At 43.2% G+C, this 21,837-nt stretch overlaps 1 protein-coding gene across 4 annotated transcripts in view; it reads right to left on the bottom strand.

Moving 5' to 3' along the window:
• Nucleotides 1-21,837, bottom strand: part of ARK2N (arkadia (RNF111) N-terminal like PKA signaling regulator 2N) — a 139,521-nt gene that overhangs the window by 79,640 nt on the left and 38,044 nt on the right. For all 4 annotated transcript variants that reach the window (XM_073619114.1, XM_073619144.1, XM_073619124.1 and 1 more), the window contains exon 2: nt 9,006-9,817. In XM_073619114.1, coding sequence (XP_073475215.1) covers nt 9,006-9,723 — 718 coding nt within the window. In that variant the 5' untranslated portion in view covers nt 9,724-9,817. The remainder of the gene's footprint in view (nt 1-9,005; nt 9,818-21,837) is intronic.

Here is a 21,837-nt window from a genome sequence, read left to right as displayed (position 1 = left end):
ACCTGACCTTTCATCACACAGGATCATCTGACAGCTCTTAGGGACATCTTGGTTGGGAGGTCACCACCGTGTATATTTTGGTAACTATGTGAGATGGTCATCTTTTGCACAGGTTAGCCTTTCGTGCATTTTTCAATCTGATGTGCTAAATGCAATTTCTTTGCAGCAAACCTATCCTCTGAAGAAGACCCCAACAAAATGGGTCGAAAGGCGTCAGTGATTGTCATACATTAGACATGTTATCACGTAATGTTATGTACAATTTTGTGTTTGCTTTTTTCTCTTTCACCTTGGGGTTGTTCCCCTAAAGAGCTCATATTTTAACCTTTCTGGAAACACCGTATGGTAATAATTTTTTCAATTACAACTATTACTCATTTACCTTGCTGCTTTAAAACCCCTCTGGGGGAACCCTCCCATAACAAATCTAACAGGGGTTAACGCCTTCCCTCACTCTATCCAAAATAAAAAAAATAAATAAAAAGAAGGAGGTACCTATAGTTCTACTTCAAGGTGTGGTGGAGGCATATGGTGGTGGGGGACGCTGGGGGAGGTTTAATAAAACTGAAGCAACCAGAATCTGGTGCAGCTGTGCATTGTAGCCAATCCACTTCTAACATCAACTTGTTCCAGGTTTAATGGTCAAAGCTTAATTGAAACCGGTTTCTGTGCAGAGCTGCACTAATTTTTGCATGCTCCCGTTTTAGTAAATCCACCCCACTATCTGAAGATTTTCATCACTTTATTGGAGTTTATGTTGGGTGGACTTTCATATTATTTACTTTTTTCTTTTTCTTTTAATTTTTCTGTAACATTTATCTGAAGTAAAGGGCAACAATAAATATATAATTTACTTTAACCAATTTATATTGTTAGTGTGCTTACAGCTTTTTTTTTTATACCTGTAGCGCACTCTTTTTGCCTTGTTCTAAGGTTATCTTGTGGTTTAAGATCAAGTGACTTAATAATTCAAGTGCTGTTTGTCTTTTGGTTGCGATAAATGTGCACCAAACACTTGTATCTGCACTAGATAGTAACTAGCAATAAACACTAAATTTACAAAAGTAAAAGTTCAGATGCGTTGGCTGAAATTTCAGTGCATATTTATAAGAGAATAAACTAAGCAGGGCAGAAGGGCAGATTTCCTGACATAGAAACATACATGCACACACTTTTCTAATGTTCTTATAATTTCATGCTTGCACCTGTACATTCAAACCCCATGTACACACATGCACACAAGTTGCATACAAACACTCACATCGCTGCATGCCAAAGACTGCATCATCACTGGGACAAAACACACACAGCGCAGACACAGCACACACACTGACATGCACAGGGATCTTACCTCTTGACACTTGAACTTTGCCCGATTATGACCAGCGTGGTGTAACGACCTCTCCAACCTCTTCCCCAGATCACCCATGATGGTTTACTGGTTTGCGTGGGAGAGGTCAAAAAGCACATGGCACTTCCTGACCTCTCAGGTGAATGTCTTGATCGCAAAAAAAAAACAAAAAAAAAAAAAAACCACAGTCCTGAAACCTTTTTAACCACCTTCATTGACAGCAGCAAGAAGATCGTGTTGCTGAGTGAGGGCTTCCGAGAACACACGGGGGCCGAGCAACATCCTAAAATGCATTGTGCGCCGTTTCACATGTTGCCAATCGTTCTTATGGCCCTCAAAGCATACGCTGAGGCGTGAAAATTTCTGAATGTTTTAATGTACTGTGCCGAGTTTTAGTTACGGTAACTATCAGCTAACTCGGTTGTTGATCCCTGTCGTTACCCATCATGTACAGTCCATGTGTCCTTCTGCTGGAAATCAGTACAGGTGTGAACTGGGCCTAAAAGGAAGTATGGTCTCCCTCTGTGGTGTTTTTATAAGTTGTAAAACTTCTCAACTACGGCAATTTTTAAAACAGAGTTTCTAGACAATCCAATTCGTAGATGAGCATTGAGAATGAGAGGGGTTTGAACGTGTGGCCTTGGCCATCGTAACAAGTACGTGGAGATGCTGGATTCCGTTACTGGCATTTTAATCCTATCATCGGTCTGGACAGGATAAAAGAAAACCTGGTTTTTGAAAAATTTCATTCGAAGAAATGTAGATTAAAACAAGATCATACACCAGTTATTCTTCAATTAACAACCTTAAAGTTTAAGTTTAGCTATAATAATAAAAAACTGAAAAATCAGCACAAGGGACCCAACCTACAATTAGGGCCCTTTACACGGGCAAATCGAAAAAGTCTGCTTGTCAGTTTTTTTAGGGGGACCCGATCGGACCTCTAGTCTCCTCTATGGAGTTCCGGGTGTCAATGGACATTTGTCCAACATCTGATCTTGTTGCTAAATACAGATTGGATAGGGATCTGTTCCCCCATCCACCTGGCAGATCGTATGGCAGTCGGGAGTAAACGGATAGACGGTCCGTTTACATCTGACCACCCATAGAAGAGAGCGGGCTGTGGGTGTCCACTCCGCTTAAGCTGAGCAGACAGGGACCAGCTATCCGCCGGCTCAGCGGACAGATTCTACGCTGAGAAGGCAGACTCCAACTGAGCCCAGCCCGTGTGAAGGGGCCTTAGTATAATGCATCCCTTATGTTGAAAATTACTCTTTATGGAGAAATCCTTCTCTGTCCTGCCCCCCTCCCTCCATAATCTTCTGATGCAGCGGGGGGTTAATACAGCTAATGGGAAGTTGGGGGCTCCCATCAAGAGCTTGACTTTGCCTGCCCTTACCTGCCATTCTTAGAAGCTGCATTACAGATCTCTGAATGCAGCATGGGTGGATGATTTGCTCCCTTCCTCTCAGAGATACTGTTTGAAGATTACGGGTGCAAGAGTGAGGGACAGGACAGAGGAAGATTTCTCCTGAAAGAAGAAGACGACCACAAAGGGACACATCATACTAAGTTAGATCCCTTGTGCCGATTTTTCTGTTTATCATATTAGCTCAAACTTAAGCTTTAAAGTTACACAGCCAAGAATCAGTCTTTTTTTTATACATAAAAATCTCTCTGAAACTCCCGGGGGGGGGTGAGTCCGTTTCCACAGAACCCAGATCTATCCACCAGCTGTGGGCATTATAATCTTTATAGGGTATGTCAGGGCAAAATACAAACAAACATTCAGCACATCCCTGCATTTCGCACTTCCCAAAGTTTTGTCCCTTTAAAAATGTTTCAGCTATGTTAACATACCTGCTGATCTGCCAGAAATCCAGTGTGCTCCTAATAAGCACTGCTTTGAATTTTGGTGCCCAGAAGCACTGCATTGTCAGCTACCTACAGGAAATAAGGAGCTCCCTGGATTTCTGGCAGATCAAAAAGGTATTTTCATGTAAAGACAAAATAAAATGTTAAAGTATTGAAGAACCACTGAAGATATTTTTTTCCCTTTTGCCCAGACATACAATTAAACTCATTAGCACAGTAAATTATGCAGAAGTGATGGGATTCAATTGTCAAAATAAAAAGAGTCAGGAGGCCCAAGAAGCTGAATGACCCAACCTCTGTCGGAATAAATCTGCTTTGGTTAGGCTAACCATTAAAAGCTTTTTTTTTTTTTGGATTGAGACGATACCATAAGATGAAGATCATTTATACAAACTACTTTCCTCAAACCACCCCTTTTGTAGTTAGAGGTCAACATATCACCTGCAACACCTCACTCAGCTGGTTGTCTACCTTGTGTCCCTCATAACAGTCCTTGTAGCTGGAGGTCCAACTGGTGTCCCTAAAAACAGTCCTCGTAGCTGGAGGTCCAACTGGTGTCCCTAAAAACAGTCCTCGTAGCTGGTGGTCTACATGGTGTCCCTCACACCAATCCTCGTAGGTGGAGGTCTACTTCATATACCCAAGACCCCTTTCACACTGGGGCGGTTTGCAGGCACTAGTGCGCTAAAAATAGCGCCTGCAAACCGACCCGAAACAGTCGCTGCTGTGTCTCCAGTATGAAAGCCCCGAGGGCTTTCACACTGGAGCGATGCGCTGTCAGGACGGGAAAAAAAGTCCTGCTAGCAGCATCTTTGGAGCGGTGAAGGAGCAATGTATACACCGCTCCTGCCCATTGAAATCAATGGGACAGCGCGGCTATACCGACGGTAAAGCGCCTCTGCAGAGGCGCTTTGCTGTGGTTTTTAAAACCCTTTCTCGGCCGCTAGCGTGGGTAAAACCGCCCCACTAGCGGCCGAATACAGCCGCTAAAATAGCGGTAAAAGCGCCGCTTACAATAGCGGCGCTTTACTGCCGACGCACCTTCCGTCCCAGTGTGAAAGGGGCCTAACAGTCCATGTAGCTGGAGGCCCACCTAGTATCCCTCATAACAGTTCTTGTAGCTAGAGGTTTACCTGGCATTACGTATAACACCTTTGGAAGCTGGAGGTCTACCTCATATCACCCATTGTCCCCCTGGTAGCTGGAGGTCCCCCATCACACCTACTAGAGCTGAAAAGTATCATAGCAGTGCCATTCTGGCCATATTATGCAGGTTATATAAAAAGGAAAGTAACACTGCAGTCTGTGAAGATAATGTAGAGTGGTTGGTGTTAATCAGTTCAAGATAAAAAAAAAAAGCATATACACACACACGTGTGTGTGTAATACGTTTAAAGCTACGCAAATAGAAATAAGTAGCTTGAACTCCTCATAAATGGAGAATGGCTGCTTACAATATAGAGGTTCTGCGTGCCTCAAGTTTATGGTTTAGCAACAGCGATTTTTCTATCAGTGATTCCAGACTGTACCTTGATTGGGGGGGCTGTCTACCCCCATGCTGCCAGAAAACCCCAACAATGGCTACACCCAATTGGTTGGACTGGATTCAACAGCTGCTTAGTCGGCGAGTTTCAGCTAGGCTCCTTTGATGTTTCAATTGAAAGATGTGAAGCAGGAGGGTGCGGAGAGCGCCACCCACAAAGAGAATTTCAGCTAGTCCAACAGCCCAAAATTCACTCAGCATATGGCCAACTTAAAGCTGAAGTGTAGTATTTTTTTTTTTTGGCACCAGGGGTGGCACTTGCCATGAATGAAGCGCATCCTATTATGCTTGTGGTTGCTGTATTCTGTTGAAATCAGAAGTCCTCTGCCCCCAAATGCCCAAGAATGGTGACTGTTTGATGCTGCTGGTGTCTATAAGGACGTTTGCAATTGTGACAAGCACTCAAGTGCCCACTATGCCTGCCCTTTCCCACAATGTAAAGCGCACTATGGGGGATGGGCGGATGAAAGGTCTGCCTCCAATCACATGTGGGACCGGTAGTATGGTTTCTTTGAATGGAGCAGAGGGATGGAAAGGACAGGCATTGTCAACACAGCAGCCACCAGCACAAGGAGACACTTTATTCACGATAAATACCATCCTGGTGACTTCCTTTTTTTTTAAAAAAATATAAAATTATCACATGAACTCAGCTTTAACTTGATAACAGAAATATTGAATTTTTATAAATATTAGAATTTCTCTAGTCTGGGTAAAAGGTTGGACACCGGGGATTAAAACATACTATAGCTGGAAATGAACCCAGAGTTGGGCAAGTAAGAAAAGACGTGTGAATACCCGATTTAACGTAAAAGGATCATTCAACATAATGATCAGTTTGAGAAAGGATTGTATCTTCCTATAAAAGGACTTCACAAAAATCAGGTTGATCTAAAAATGAAAGGGAGGATATATCCGGGTGAAAATTCCAAACAAATTTGACCAAATAATTTGAACCCCGGCGACAACATTCGAGCAAAAAAAAAAATGTTAAACATTAGTGATTTATGATCGTTTGCTGATCATGTAAGCTCTAAAGAGCAGGGCCTCCTGATTCCTCTTGTACGGATTTGTATTGTAACTGTACGGTTTGCTCTCATGTTGTAAAGCGCTGTGCAAACTGTTGGCGCTATATAAATTCTGAATATTATTAATAATAATAATAATTTGCTTTTATAGTCCACACAACTGCCATGGTCTACTAGAGATGCAAGACTAAAAATTGTATGCAAGGCCAGAATTCATTTCAGTTTGTTTGGCATCATGGCTCATTGTATAAAAGGTTTTCCTAAAGGGTTAGTTCACCTTAATAAAAAGCAAAAAGAACAAAAAGAAACCACTATGCAGCCCATAACACCGTTCCATAATTCTAAAACTATTCCATTTTTAAAAATATGCATTTATGCTCTTCTCATACACGTATACAGAGTGAATCCTGTCCCAAACACTTCTAATACAGTGCATCTGAAAAGTATTCACAGTGCTTCACTTTTTCCATATTTTGTTATGTTACAGCCTTATTCCAAAATGGAATTCATTAATTTTCCTCAAAATTCTACAAACAACACTCCATAATGACAACATGAATAAATTTGCAAAGAAAAAAAGATCACATACACACAAGTATTCACAGCCTTTGCTCAATACTTTGTTGAAGCACCTTTGGCACCAATTACAACCTCCAGTCTTTGAGTACGATGCTACAACCATGGCACACCTATTTTTGGACAGTTTCTCCCATTCTTCTTTGCAGGACCTCTCAAGCTCCATCAGGTTGGATGGGGAGCGTCGGTGCACAACCATTTTCAGATCTCTACAGAGATGTTCAATCGGGTTCAAGTCTGGGCTCTGGTTGGGCCACCCAAGGACATTCACAGAGTTGTCCTGTAGCCACTACTTTGTTATCTTGGCTGTGTGCTTAGGGTCGTTGTCCTGTTTGAAGAACAACCTTCGCCCCAGAGTGCTCTGGAGCAGGTTTTCATAAAGGATGTCGCTGTACATTGCTGCATTCATCTTTCCCTCAATCCTGACTAGTCTCCCAGTTCCTGCCTCTGAAATACATCCCCACAGCATGATGCTGCCACCACCATGCTTCACTGTAGGGATGGTATTGGCCAGGTGAAGAGCAGTGCCTGGTTTCCTCCAGACATGACACTTGCCATTTAGGCCAAAGAGTTCAAGCTTTGTTTCATTGGAGCAGAGAATTTTGTTTCTCATGGTCTGAGAGTCCTTCAGGTGCCTTTGGCAAACTCCAGGTGGGCTGTCATGTGCCTTTTACTGAGGAGTGGCTTCCGTCTGGCCGCTCTACCATACAGGCCTGATTGGTGGAGTGCTGCAGAGATAGTTGTTCTATTGGAAGGTTCTTCTCACTCCACAGAGAAATGCTGGAGCTCTGTCAGAGTGACCATCAGGTTCTTGGTCACCTCCCTGACGAAGGCCCTTCTCCCCGATCACTTAGTTTGGCCAGGCGACCCACTTTAGAAAGAGCCCTGGTAGTTCCAAACTCCTTCCATTTACAGATGATGGAGGCCACTATGCTCATTGAGACCTTCAATGCTGCAGCAATTTTTCTGTACCGTTCCCTAGATCTGTGCCACCATACAATCCTGTCTCGGAGGTCTACAGATAATTCCTTGGACTTCATGGCTTGGTTTGTGCTCTGACATGCATGGTTAACTGTGGGACCTTATATAGACAGGTGTGTGCCTTGCCAAATCATGTCCAAATCAACTGAATTTACCACAGGTGGACTCCAATCAAGTTGTAGAAACATGTCAATGATGTTCAGTGGAAACAGAATGCACCTGAGCTCAATTTTGAGTGTCATGGCAAAGGCTGTGAATACTTACGTACATGGGATTTTTTTTGTTTTTATTTTTAATAAATTTGCAAAGATTTTTAAACAAACTTCTTTTATGTTGTCATCATGGAGTATTGTTTGTAGAATTGTAAAGGAAAATCATGAATTTAATTTATTTCGGAATAAGGCTGTAACATAACAAAAGGTGTAAAAAGTGAAGCAATAAATACTTTCCGGATGCACTGTAATTTCAATAGCTCCGCCCTGTCATCTCTAGGATGAACCAGTCGTTAGGACCCCCAAGAAGTACAGAAGTGAGCGCTGTCCTTCCGAGCCCTGCACACATATTGTGCTCTCTGCTGAGCAATGGAAGAGGTCATCCGTGGTAAACAAACAGTGCTGTGCATGTAAGGGGATCAGATGGATGTGACTGCACCACTAGGGGGCAATTGTCATACAGCTGGTCCATCTTAGAGAAGGAGACAGGACTGAGCTGTGAAAACTATCAAAAGAACTTGAGGTAGGCTCCACTCCATGCACAAATCGTCCACAGGAGTCTCCAAATGCTGTAAACAAAGGGCTAGTTTACGGTCCTTCAGACTTTAGGAGGGCCAGACTGGCAAGTAGGAGTAAACAATGCCCATTCATTGGAGGTCAGAGTGAGGACTAGCACCCCATTCATTAGTGTCAGCGGGAGGAATGGTGACCCATCATTGGTGTCAGTTGTGGATGGAATAGTGCCCCATCATTGGTGTCAGTTGTGGATGGAATAGTGCCCCAAGGGCCAGACAGACAAGCAAAGGGCCACTGGTCCACAGGTATGAGAAGCAAAAATGCATACTTTTTAAATCTGATTAGTTTAGTGCTAGGAAACCTGGTCTGCACAGGGTTTTTTTATGGTTAGCTAACCCTTTAAGCAAATCATTTTTGTCAATTTATTGCAAAGTTTTATACATGGAGATTGCCAATAACAGCATTTCAAGTTGCAGGCTCAAAAAAGTCATTGTCGAACAGCAAGCCAGCTGAGCATTCTGCTTTAGTTTTCGTTGGGCTGCCTATTAGTTCTGCAGAGAACAACTGAAAGAAGTGCAGTAACTTGTCAGACATCCAGGTAAGAAAATGTAACAGATTCACAAAATTGATTTGCGTAAGAAAACTGCACAGTGAGAAAAATAGATGTTGGGTTTACATACACTTTAATGCCCCAGGTGGTCTACAAATGTGTTTCCATTATACATTTTTTGAGCCTTTGGATTGTTAAAAAAACATTTAAAAATTCTGCAGGGAAACAATTTCAGAGGTGCCAAAAACAGCAAAGGAAATAAAAATGGTCACATGAAACTTCATCTTACCAGCTGGGGATGGAAACATAAGGTTTAGACACTTGTGCTCACCACGTAAGAGGGCCAGGCAAGTTTCGTCAATGACATTCTTACCTGGTATCTCTGCAGTGATTGTCTTGCTGCTCCCTGAAACCTCTTCATCATCATCGGACGAGCTTGTACTGGAGTCGCAGGTCAAGTCGCTGTCACTGGTGCTACTGTCCTGCAACAAGTTGTACTTTTTGCGTGCGGCTGCCTCCCTTTTCTGCCTTAATAGCCTAATCCTCTCTTTGTGCTTTTGGCTTCTGTGACCTTTAACCTTGGTGACTCTGCCATTTTGCTTATCACTGGACTGGCGGTTTTTCTTGGCAGCCATGGTCGACGTCTCACTCTCTGAGCGAGACCTCCGTGACTTGCGAGCCACCACAGCTCCTTGGGCCGCAGCATCACAGCCTTCGGTTATTGCTTCTGGACGCCGTGGCTCGTTCTCTTCGGCGGAAGACAGTGTGTCTGAGTCGGCCAAATGTCCGCTGGAAGAAGGGGACAACATGCAGTGGTTGGAGGAGTCGCTCTCATATACCCGGCCCGCAGTTGGCTTGTCGCTTTCAGTAGATGCTAGTTGAGACTCTGAAGAGTCTCTTCTCAGTTCCATCAGTAGGCACGGCATTGAGGAAAGTCCGGAAGAGTCAGGGACATCCTGTGCATTGTCCTTCAGAGAAGCCTGTAGGTCCAGTGCTCCCTCATCAGGGGGAGAGTCCACTTTCTGTTGGGTCACAGGAGGCACTTCAGATTCCAACAGCTGTTCACTCTTTCCAACTGCCTCCATCTTCATGTCAAGTTTAGAACACACTAGCGTTCAAATCATGGAGCACCAGTTGGAAGATATCTTGTCAGTTTTCCAAAAAGCAGCAAAAACTGGCATTAACCTACGAAAAAAAACAAAAGAAAACAAATAGAAAGGAAAAATTAGGTAATTAAAAGAATGGTCTCAAATGTGTAAACTTAAAGCGGAGTTCCACCCAAAAGTAGAACTTCCGTTTAGATGCTTCCCCCCTCCGGTGTCACAGTTGGCGCCTTTCAGGGGGTGCCCCTTAGCCACTTACGGGAGACAGGCCGTGGCCCGATCTCCCAGAAGTTTGGCCCCCTCCTCTGGGCCAATTAGAAAGTGCAAACGCTGTAGGGAACCAGGAGTGAAGCCAAAAGGCTTCACTGCCTGGTTCATTTACCAGGAATGACGGCGACAGCACCCCAGGGAGTCTATACGAAGAACGGCTGGGGTGCCCCACATCGTGGGCTCCCTGGATAGGGTAAGTGCCCTAATATTAAGTCAGCAGCTACAGTATTTATAGCTGCTGACTTGTAAATTTTTTTTTTAGGCTGGACCACCTTCCACTAAACATGCTGCAACTACTTGTTGATGTCAACCTTCACAATCCAGGCCTCATTTCATTACTGTACGCACAACTCAGACATTTCCAATCATCAAAGTGGTTCTAAAGCCTTTGGGTTTTTTACCTTAATGCATCCTATGGAACAGAAGTTTTTTTACTTTAATACAGAGGATCCCCCTCCCCCTTATACTTACCTGAGCAAGATCCAGTGGTGTGCACAGGAGCAGCGCCTCTCCTGGCTTTCTAGGGAGGCACTCGACTGGGGAGAGGAGCCAGGAGTGCCAGCGGAGAACCCAAGAAGGAGGAGGATTGGGGATGCTCTGTGCAAAACCATTATAAAAAGTTCAAAAAATTAAAAGCTTTCATCACTTTAAAAGTGGAAGTAAAGTTCCACACATGACTTTTACCTATAGGTAAGCCCAGAATAAAGCTTACTTATAGGTAGTGTAAATATCTCCTAAACGGGCACTGTTTGGGAGATATTTACATTACATGCAGCCGGTGACTTCACATGTTATTCATGCTTCATGTGTAACTGGAGACACAGAGCAGCAGCTTGGGAAAGTCTGCTTGAGAGTCCACATAGCAAGCACTTGGCAGGAGGGGTCAGGAGCGCCAACAGGAGACTCAAGAAAAGAATGGGGCTGCTCTGAGCAGAGCCTGGTAAATAGAACGTTTGAGTGTATATATACTCTCTCTCTCTCTCTCTCTCTCTCAATAGGTGCTGGAACTTAACCACGGCCCCACAAAACACCTCCCCCTACACACACCCTCCAAATCACATCAAATAGTGGGTGTGTTCAGTCAAATTTCACGAAAACAGTAGGGTCTTAAAGGGGCATTAAATACCAGGATTGCATTACATACAGAGTGCAGAGCTGTCACTTGTAAACACAGAAACAAGACTTCTGTATTTACAAGTGATTGCGGTGAGCAGGCACCAAAAGGTCTGACAAATCTGGGTGAAATTTTTTTTTTTTTTTTATATATAGTGAAAAGATGCTGAAAAATTAATTGCGTGTAATCACAAACATTAAATATCAGATATCCAAATCACCCCAAAAAAATATATATAAAGAAATGATGAAAATTACCATAAGTATGGCTGAAAACACTAGTAGACATAAGGACTGCTCATAATAAAAATGATTGCAGATGAAAAATGTATTAAAAGCACCCCAAAAAAAAAAGTAAATAGTAAACAATCCAAATTGTGTTATACAAATGTGTGTGTATATAAGATTTAAGTTGTGATCATACAAAAAGTGAAACACTGGTGAAAAAATATAAAATTCTGATAAAAAATGGTTCAAAAAATATGTGATGGTTACCCAGATTTGTTACACACACATTCCTTTGTAGTGAGATAAGGTATCATTATTTGAATAGTGAACAGCACCAATCCCCCTTTCATAGTTTATAGCACTTGGACTTCACCTAGGTGTTTTCCTTTTTTTGGGGGGGCTGCAGTTCGTATTGGTGTCTGTCCTAAGCGCAGAATATTAGTATATATACACCAAAGGGTCTGAGCTAGAGGTGGTGGAACCGAGTTCCACCAAGTTCCCCCTGAAGAAAAGCCCTGCATACATACATACACACACTTTAATATCACTATGCATACATACTAGGACCACTTTAGACAGGAGACCATTACCCTACCACACATCTTTGGGGTATGAGAGGAAACAAGCTCAGGAAGAACAAGCAAACTCTACGTCCTGTTTGGGATTCAATCTGAGGACCCCAGTGCTGCAAGGTTGACGTGTAAACGACTAAACTGCTGTGTTGCTCACTCGGTTTCACACTCTGCTTGTGTTTGATATGTCGATGTGCATTGACAAGCTGGGGTCCAGGGCCGTAGATAAGGGGGTACCACCAGTCCTGTATGGGCCTGGGCCAGCAGGGGGACCCCAGCAGCAGAGCAAATTGTTTGTGGGCAGGGAGGGTGATGGTGCTTCAAGATTGAGAGTGGGGGAAGGGTTAGGTAAATAGGTCAAGCCCCTTCATTTCCTGAATGAACGCTTTGAGCGATCAGTACCGATCACTCACTGTGTTCATTCATAACTGAAGCATTGGCTGTATGGGGCCCTGTGCTTTCTAACTGCAGCCCTCCTGGGGTCATAGTAGGCAACTCTGTCCCCAGGATCCTTTCCTGAGCAGTTTTACCAGATATACCAGCTGCATTCAGCAATTCAATCCATCTGCAGCATCGATACAGTGGAGATTCATTAAGCATGTGACAACTAAGGTTTTCATCTGATGAATATGTATCCTCACAGGGAGAATCCTTTGGGGCGCACATACTGTAATACTATACATGATGTGCAAGGCTGAGGATCTCCTTTCAGAGATTTCACACACCTGGCATCAGACTGTGCATGGTCAGTCCAGGATTTCTTTGTGTCTGCACAGAGCTGTTGTATCATCATCTATTAAAGTGGAATTCCACCCAGAAACCAAAAACTTCCGCCGATTGGATTCCTCCCCCATCCGGTATCGCATTTGGCATCTTTCAGGGGGGAGGGGGGGCAGCAGATACTTGTCAAATCCAGGTATTTGCTCCCACTTACTGCAAAAGAGCGCCACACATTGTGCGGCGAACTAGGCTATGTCCTGCCCCCCTCCCCGCTGTCTTCTGGGAGACACACAGGTCCCAGAAGACAGCAGGGACCACTCAGAAACGGAGCACGACTCGTGCATGCGCAGTAGGGAACCAGGAGTAAAGCCGAAAGGCTTCATTCCTGGTAAGGGAACCAGGCAGTGGTGGTGGCAGCACCCGGGAGTCGACCCGAAGATCGGCTTTGGGTGCCTACATCGCAGGCCCCCTAGACAGGTGTCCTTACTTTAAAAGTCAGCAGCTACAGTATTTGTAGCTGCTGACTTTTTTTCCCCGGGCGGAACTCTGCTTTAATATATAGACTGATGCACAGTAACTTTTATACACGACACAGCTGGAACATTCAGAGGATGGCTCTCAGTTACATAAAGGAGAAATATAGACAAAGAAATAAGGTATTTAGAGGCATAATTTTTTACAAACATGTACAGTGTAATACTGCTTGGTAGGACAGAGGGGCTGGCAGTAATCTTTAACTCTACTGCCAGCTACCAATAGCAGCAGAAGACGAGGGGAGGAGCAGGGATCGGTTACGTTCACACAGGAGCTGACAGGCAAGGATGGAGTGGGAGAGAGGAGAGCAGCAGGACCACGGAGGCATGTAACCTGACCATGGTAATCATGGATCAGAAGCCATGGATTACCGTGGTCAGCCACACCAAGGTTGGCACAGAACAGGCAGGATCAACCAGGTTTTTTTTTTTTACAGCATAGAAAGGGACAGATTAGACAGCACAAGCACTGTTCTGTTTAACCTGCTATAAAAGGTAACAGGATCGCTTTATTTTTTTTTTTTTTACAACATCTTTAAGCAACTGGCACAGCATATATATCTGAAGCATTTTCTGGGAATATGATATACATGATATGACAGATCTTATAAAATCAGGGTACAGTGAATAAGACAGGTTCTTAGGGACCCAGAAGGGGCCCCTTTTTTTTCAGTTTTTTAACCACTTGCTTACCAGGCTAATTTTAACACCTACATGTAAAAATCATCATTTTTTTGCTAGAAAATTACATAGAACCCCCAAACATTATATATGTTTTTTTAGCAAAAACCCTAGAGAATACAATGGCGGTCATTGCAACTTTTTATCTCGCAAGGTATTTGCGCAGCAATTTTTCAAATACTTTTTTTTGGAAAAAAAAACAAAAAAAAAGAACAGTAAAGTTAGCCCAATGTTTTTGCATAATGTGAAAGATGAAGTTACGCCGAGTAAATAGATACCCAACATGTCACGCTTTAAAATTGTGAACACTCATGGAATGGCGCCAAACTTCGGTACTTAAAAATCTCCATAGGCGATGCTTTGAAAATTTTTACAGGTTACCAGTTTAGAGTTACAGAGGAGGTCTAGGGCTAGAATTATTGCTCTCAGTCTAACGCACGTGGCGATACCTCACATGTGTGGTTTGAACGACGTTTAGATATTTCGGCGGGGCTTACTGTGCGTTCGTTTCTGAGCACGAGCTACCGGGGACAGGGGCGTTTATAAAAAAAAAAAAAAAAAAAAAAAAAAAAAATTTACTTTATTTTACTTTTTTTTTTTTTTTTTTTACACTTTACATTAAAATTTTTTTGATCACTTTTATTCCTATTACAAGGAATGTAAACATCCTTTGTAATAGGAATCTATTGCGACAGGTCCTCTTTATGGAGAGATGCAGGGTCAATAAGACCCCACATCTCTCCTCCAGGCTGTAAAGCATATAATCGGGAAAAAAAAAAAAAAAAAAAAAAATCTCCGATTTCATGCTGACAGCCGCGATCGCGGCTTTGTTTACAATGCGGGGTCCGGGCGTGACATCATAACATCGCGCCCGGGCCTCCGACGGTCATAGAGATGACTGGTGACCATTTGGTCACCAGTCATCTCTATCGTCCTCATCCGGCGATGGCACGGGAGAGCCCGCAGAAGCACCGGTTGGAGGCGGGAAGGGGGGGGGAGGCGGCGTCCCCTCCCGTCGCCTATAAAAACTATCAAGTGGCGGAAGTGCCGCTATGATCATTCTTATCGTGCACAGAATTGCCTGCTAAAAAGAATGATATCTGAATGATGCCTCTATATGCATCATATCCCCCCCCCCCCCCCCCCCCCCAAAGTGAGGACGTCATTTTACTATGGCCCGGTAGCCAAGTGGTTAATTGGTGCTATGTAAAAGAGAACATTTTTTTTGTACTAAATCTGGGTTTTGCATATTTATATATGATCTATATCATGGATATTACCGTTTGGTTCGTCTATTGGGCTGAGACACAATATAAGTGGTATTTGAAGTGGTTTTCCTAAGCAACCATTTCCTTATTATTAGTAGTAAGCAACAGAATACTATTCACCGGCCGCCTGTGGGTTAATGCTCCGGCTGATGCTGACTGTAAAGTACCGGAATGGACATGACCAGTTAACAGATTTCTGGGAATGCACCATCCATTACCATGTTGCTGAAGACACAATATTGTGTCCTTGGTAGCAAGTTAACATCTCAAGTCTGCGCTGGCACTACACAGTAACAAATCAATTGCCAGCCAACTGACTGCATAAGGTCTGGTGCCAAAACTTCAAAGTCACCATTGACCTGCAGATAGATCCAGCAGCCAACTGACTGCAACATTCCAAAACCAAGGAAATCGATTTGTCTAAGTTGAGGACAAATGCACCGGCCAAAAAGGTCTAAAGGTAGAATTTCATCCCATAACCATCAACTAAATTCTGCATTCATTACACATTACGTCCTCTTCATCTATCATTACTATTAGTAGCCTCTGGATCTTTGCCACCCTTGCTTTAAACCCTATTTACTCATAGTAGAAATATAAGCTCCAAAACTAAAAAAAAAAAAAAAAAAAAAAAACACCTGGTCTTAGCTGTCCTGCATAGTGGTTTTGCACAGAGCAGCCCTGAGCCGCCTCTTCAGCCAGTGCACCCAAAAGCAAGCGGCTTGCTCTGGGGACACTGGTGCGTGCTCAATCCCGAGCCCCGCTATATGCGTCCATTAGACACACAGAGCTGCGGCTTTGCCCCACCCCCCTGCTTTCTCCTCATTCGCTCACTGGTTGTGATGGACAGTAGCAGGAGACAATGGCTCCCACCTGCTATCTCAGCCAATGAGGAAAGAAGCCGGGAGACGCTCAGCTCTCATGCACGTTGCTGGATCGAGAGGGAGCTGCACACAGAATGCATGAAGGTAAAAAAAACCTTAAACCTCAAAAAAAAAAAAAAAATAAAAAATTGATTTTGATCAATTTTAATAAAATGCTTTTGGAGTAAAAATATATCTAAAGATATTAATGTATCCTAAATAGAAAACTAATTTAGTTTATTCAGCATGAAATGGAGCTTAGTTATGCAGCATGAGGCTGTATATTCTGCAATATTTACATTTTAGTTAAACTCATTCAATGAATCCAAATCTGTAAGCTGAGATAACATGCACTGCATTGATGCATTCACACAATTTCACAGTAATCGTGAGATAAAACAAAGTTCAGGAATATTCCTTTATCCCATTGTTTTGCAAATCTATGTACACTACAAACTGTATGATTGAATCGGTTCGGATATTGCTGTTTTACTAACCCGACAGCTTATTATTCTAAATAGGAAACCTTCATTTTGTTTGCAAATATTAAACAGTCTAACTACCAGCAAGAATAAGTCGTTACATTGAAAGAGCACCTGTCATTTCAGACCCATCATGGCAGCGCCTGTTAGCGGGCATCCACTCACCTGCTGCTGCCACGTCCCTCACCGTGTTGTATCACTGCCCCATCACCAGCCGTCCCATTAAAGTGAATGAGACTGTCGGTGAGTCAACAGCGGGTCAGAGGAGGAGCCACTGCGGGACAGAGATGATGACAGTTGTTTTTTAAAAATCATGATTTAAAATAGTCGATTTAAATCAAGCCTTTTTGCTAGTTATTTAAATCATGATTTAAATCAAATCCACCCAGTGCGATGCCGTACCCAAATAAAATGTGGTTCTTTCTTTCCCACAAATAGAGCTTTCTTTGGTGATATTTGATCACCTCACCTGTATTTTTATTTTTTGCGCGATAAACAAAAAACAGACAATTTTGAAAATAATTTTTTTTTTTTTTTTTTACTTTCTGCGATAAAAACGCATCCAATTAAAAAAAAAAAAAAAAAATCCTCACCACTAATACCAATGATAGGGCATGGTTTACTGTTTTAATGGTTTTAATGCCAGGGCATTTTCTAATCACACTGGCCACAGTCTGGTTCCATTAAAGCCTGAAGGACCTTACACAGGCTCTTTGTAGACTGCTGCTTTAAAGTGGTTGTAAACCCTTACACACCACTTTTATATAATACTATAATAAGGCTTGCTGGAAATACTGGAAATATATTTCCCCCCTCCCAGGAACACCATTAAATGGGGCACTATTGCTCCCGGGAACACCATTGATGGGGCACTATTCCTCCTGGGAACACCATTGATGGGGCACTATTGCTCCCGGGAACACCATTGATGGGGCACTATTCCTCCCCGGAACACCAATGATGGGGCACTATTCCTCCTGGGAACACCAATGATGGGGCACTATTTCCCCCCCTCCCAGGAAAACCAATGATAGGGCACTATTCCTCCTAGGAACACCAATTATGGGGCACTATTCCCCCCCTCCCAGAAACACCAATTGGGCACTATTTCCTCTCCCCCTCCCAGGAAAACCAATGATGGGGCACTATTCCACCGACCCCCCCGGAACACCAATGATGGGGCATCTCCCCGCCCCCCCAGAAATACTTAGGATCATGGGGCATAGAAATTGATGTACTGTACTGACTGAGTTGTATAGCCATTAGCCACAACCTTATAACTTCAGTGTGCAGCTCGGCTCTCACGGCTGCTTCTCGCCTCTCTGTCTATTCCCTCGAGACAGCAGTGGGCGGGGCTGAGAATATTAGTGGGGAGCTGACTTCAGCGAGGAGGAGAGGTGCAGACATGCGCCGCCGCCTTGTACACAGGAGGCTTCTAACGGACTGGCAGGGAGGAAGGTGCGGAACAACTAAATCGATAATGAAAATCTTTGACAACGATTTTCATTATCGATTATCATTGATAATATCGATTAATCGTTTCAGCCGTAGCTGCAACATAACGGAGCATGTGCGAGATAACAGTAGAGAAGAACAGGAAGGGCGGAAGTAACTGCACTGCAGCCTCAGAAGACAGTAGCTGAGATGGCGCTGGCTGCTACAAGGAAGCAAGAATTTAAAATCTGGGGAAAATAGTAAAAAACATGTGAAGGGGGAAAGTGTAATGCAGAATGTTATGGGAAGCTGCATCAGACTGGATCAAGAGCATTTGAGGTGCTGAGTTTACTTCCTCTTCAACTTACAGTATATCTGACTAAGAACTATTAGGCTCAGACATATCCACTGCTATGAAACCAGCTGCCATTGGTCCCCATGGCTTTGATTCTGAATAAGGAAAATGAAAGAGGGGTGCAGGCTTCATGTTAGCACCACTCTTCGAACCTGAGGAAATAGCACACATCTTGAGCCAAATTACCAAATCACATTGTGAATATTTGCTGAAACACAATGATTGTTTCAAGTCCTAACAGATTTTAGTGAAGAGATCACATCACAGCAAAGAAGTGCAACACTTTGGAGCCGCACAGAACCCCTTCGTCAGGCATGTGATAGGTGCATACAATAGTGAAAAAAAAAGATATTTAACTACTTCCCACCCAGGCCAATTCTGACATTCCTCTCCTACATGTAAAAATCTTTTTTTTGGTAGAAAGCCCAAACATTATATAATTTTTTTTAAAGCAGAGGCCCTGGACAGGGTGGATTTATTTTAAATCACTAGTAAAATAGCTTAATTTAAATCATAATTTTTAAAGAGCAACTGTCATCTCTGTCCCGCAGTGGCTAATCCTCTGACCCGCTGTTGACTCACTGACAGTCTCATTCACTTTAATGGGACGGCTGGTGATGCGGCAGTGGGGTGAGGGATGTGGCGGCAGCAGGTGAGTGGATACCCGCTAACAGGCGCTGCCATGATGGGTCTGAAATGACAGGTGCTCTTTAAATGTAAGGAACTTATTCTTGCTGGTAGTTACAATCTTTAAATATTTGCAAACAAAAGGAAGGTTTCCTGTTTAGAATAATAAGCTGTCATGTTAGTAAAACAGCGATATAAGAACCGATTCAATCATACAGTTTGTAGTGTACATAAGATTTGCAAATCAATGGGATAAAGGAATATTCCTGAACTTTGTTTTATCTCATGGTTACTGTGACATTGTGTGAATGCATCAATGCAGTGCATGTTATCTCAGCTTGCAGAGCTTGGATTCATTGAATGCGTTTAGCAAAAAAAGTAAATATTGCGGAATATACAGCCTCATGCTACATAACTAAGCTCCATTTCATGCTGAATAAACTGAAGTTATTAATGCATCTTAAATAGAAAACCATCTTTAGATTTTTACTCAAAAAGCATTTTATTAAACAAAAAAAAACAAAAAAACAAAAAAACAAAAAAAAACAGTTTTGTTTTTTTTAAACCATTTAATTTTTTACCACCCTGGCCCTAGAGAATAAAATGGTTAGCATTGCATTTTTTTTTTTACATAGCACAGTATTTGCACAGGCAGTTTTTGCAAGCAAATTTATTGGAAAAAATAAACTTTTTAATGCACAAAATGTGAAAGATGTTAGGCCAAGTAAATAGATAGCCAACGTGTCACACTTTAAAATTGTGTACACCCATGGAATGGCATCAAACTACAGTAACTAACAATCCCCATAAGCCACGCTTTAAAAAGAGAAGTATGGGAGTAATTTTTATTTTGGAATCATACTTACCTAGGTGGGTGCAGCATCAGTTGGGCTGTTGAAAGGGGTGCGAGCGGCCGGCTCAGGCTCTCAGCGGCTCGCCGAGAGGCTGAATCGGGTGCAAGTCCAGGCTCATGGGTGGATCCCGACCATATATGGTTGTGATCTTTCCCGAGCCTGGACTGGCTCTGTGACATCAGCTGACAGAGGGCTTGGGCTGAGTACCTTAAATTTTATTTAATTTTTTTTTTTTTTTTTTTTTTTAACTTTTATTGCCATCACAAGCGATGAACGACATCTTTTATGACAGCATTGGCAGTGACATATGTAGTCTATTAAAACCCCAGTTCTTTCCTCTGCCCTTAAAAGGTATCTGATCAAACTGAGACGTAAAAGCAATCCAGCAACTACTTAGTCACTAGGAATGCTTTTACATAGAAGTCCATTTCCAGCTCACAAAAAAAAAAAAAAAAAAAATATTGGCGAATATATATGTATGGTTCCAGTCTTTGAGGTGGCTGTTATCAGCACCAATCACTTTTTGGAGCCTATTCCAGAATACAAGCTCTTTTGTTAATTTTGTGATACCTGCTCTCTGTTCTGTACAGTGTCTGACAGGCTGCCCACAAACGCACTGCATGGAAATCCCAAAACGCAGTTCATCTGTGGTATGAGAAATGCATGCATGACGCTCCTTTCTGGCACTGCATTCTGGTATGAACTGGCCGGTGAAAACTAGAAGTCAACAGCTACAAATACTGTAGCATTTGACTTTTAACAGGTACTTACCAGCCCAGCACCATCTTCCCCAGGCTCTGCATCCATAGCACCACCATCTTGGATGTGGGAGAAAGCTGCGACTTCCTCAGGTCTCACAGTTGGCTCCCCAACTCATGCAGAGCTATAGAACTGGTCCTGTAGCCTCATGTGACGTGTCCCAGAAAACTGCAGGTAGGAGGGATAAAGCTGGTGTCAAGTGAAGGTCTGCTTTAAGAGACGCTAAAGTTGCGTCAGTGAGATATCACTAGTACATTGGACCCAGTGAGAAAAACTTTATGCAGCAACCTACTGATAAAAAGCAATGCTGAGGTCAGGAAATCAGGGTGTAAACCCCGAACATGCAGCATATATTACTCTGCACTAGATGAATAAGTCATCAGGGAAATGAGTCATTAGGAGACAGATGCGGGTTTTGCTCTCACAGTAATCTAGCAGAAATATATAGTGACAGGTTGAGTCAGTGAGGTACAGATGTATTCCACACTGAACAAGGACACAAGAAAATTGCTCCGGTATTTAAAATGACATCCCAGCCGACATCACTGCCATTAAAAACAAGCTCACGTTTCAACAGAGTATAGGATTTGCATGCGCAATCCCAAGGTGCCAGTCACACGTGTGCGACTAGTCGTGTGAGAATTTATAAAAATCAAGGTTGAATGACAAGTCCCAGCCCATTCTTTTCAATGGCAGCAGTAAAAAAAAAAAAAAAAACCCGTGTCATACTCTGTGCAGCTGGTTTTGCACAGAGTGGCCCTGATCCTCCTCTTCTGGGGTCCCTCAGCGGCACTCCCGAACGCTCTTCTTCTCGAGTGCCCCGTTGGAGAGCGGCTCTCCCTCAGGGAACTTGTGCGGGCGCGCTCCCGTGCTCTGCTGCTGTGTCCATTGACACAGACAGCAGGACGTGGTCTTGCCGCCCCCCCCCATCATTGGATGTGATTGACAGCAGCGGGAGCCAATGTCTGCGCTTTTTTTAGGGTGGCCCTCCACTTAAGTAAAAGGAGGAGTCTGGGGGGGCTTCTGCATCACAGGAGGTTTTTCACCTTAAAGCATTCTATGCATCAAGGTGAAAAACCTTGTGGATTTACAACCCCTTTAAAGTGTTTCTTACCCCAGCATATCATATTCCTGATATGTGCCTGCCGTGCACCATGTACTTGTATGAGAAAGTATTCTGTTCTATTTATTATTTCTTCCTTTCTGCAAAATCCCTGGTGTTCCTGCCATTCCCTCTGCTTTCCTATTAGAAACGGACCACACGAAGCAGGAGAGCACAGTGTGGTCAGTTCTCTAGCTACGCTGGGAACTCAGCCTGCTTTTCTCCAATGATTAGACTTGTC

The sequence above is a fragment of the Aquarana catesbeiana genome, linkage group LG01 (assembly GCF_042186555.1).
Source record: "Aquarana catesbeiana isolate 2022-GZ linkage group LG01, ASM4218655v1, whole genome shotgun sequence".
Taxonomy (NCBI): domain Eukaryota; kingdom Metazoa; phylum Chordata; class Amphibia; order Anura; family Ranidae; genus Aquarana; species Aquarana catesbeiana.
This window is presented reverse-complemented; position numbering and strand designations above follow the sequence as displayed.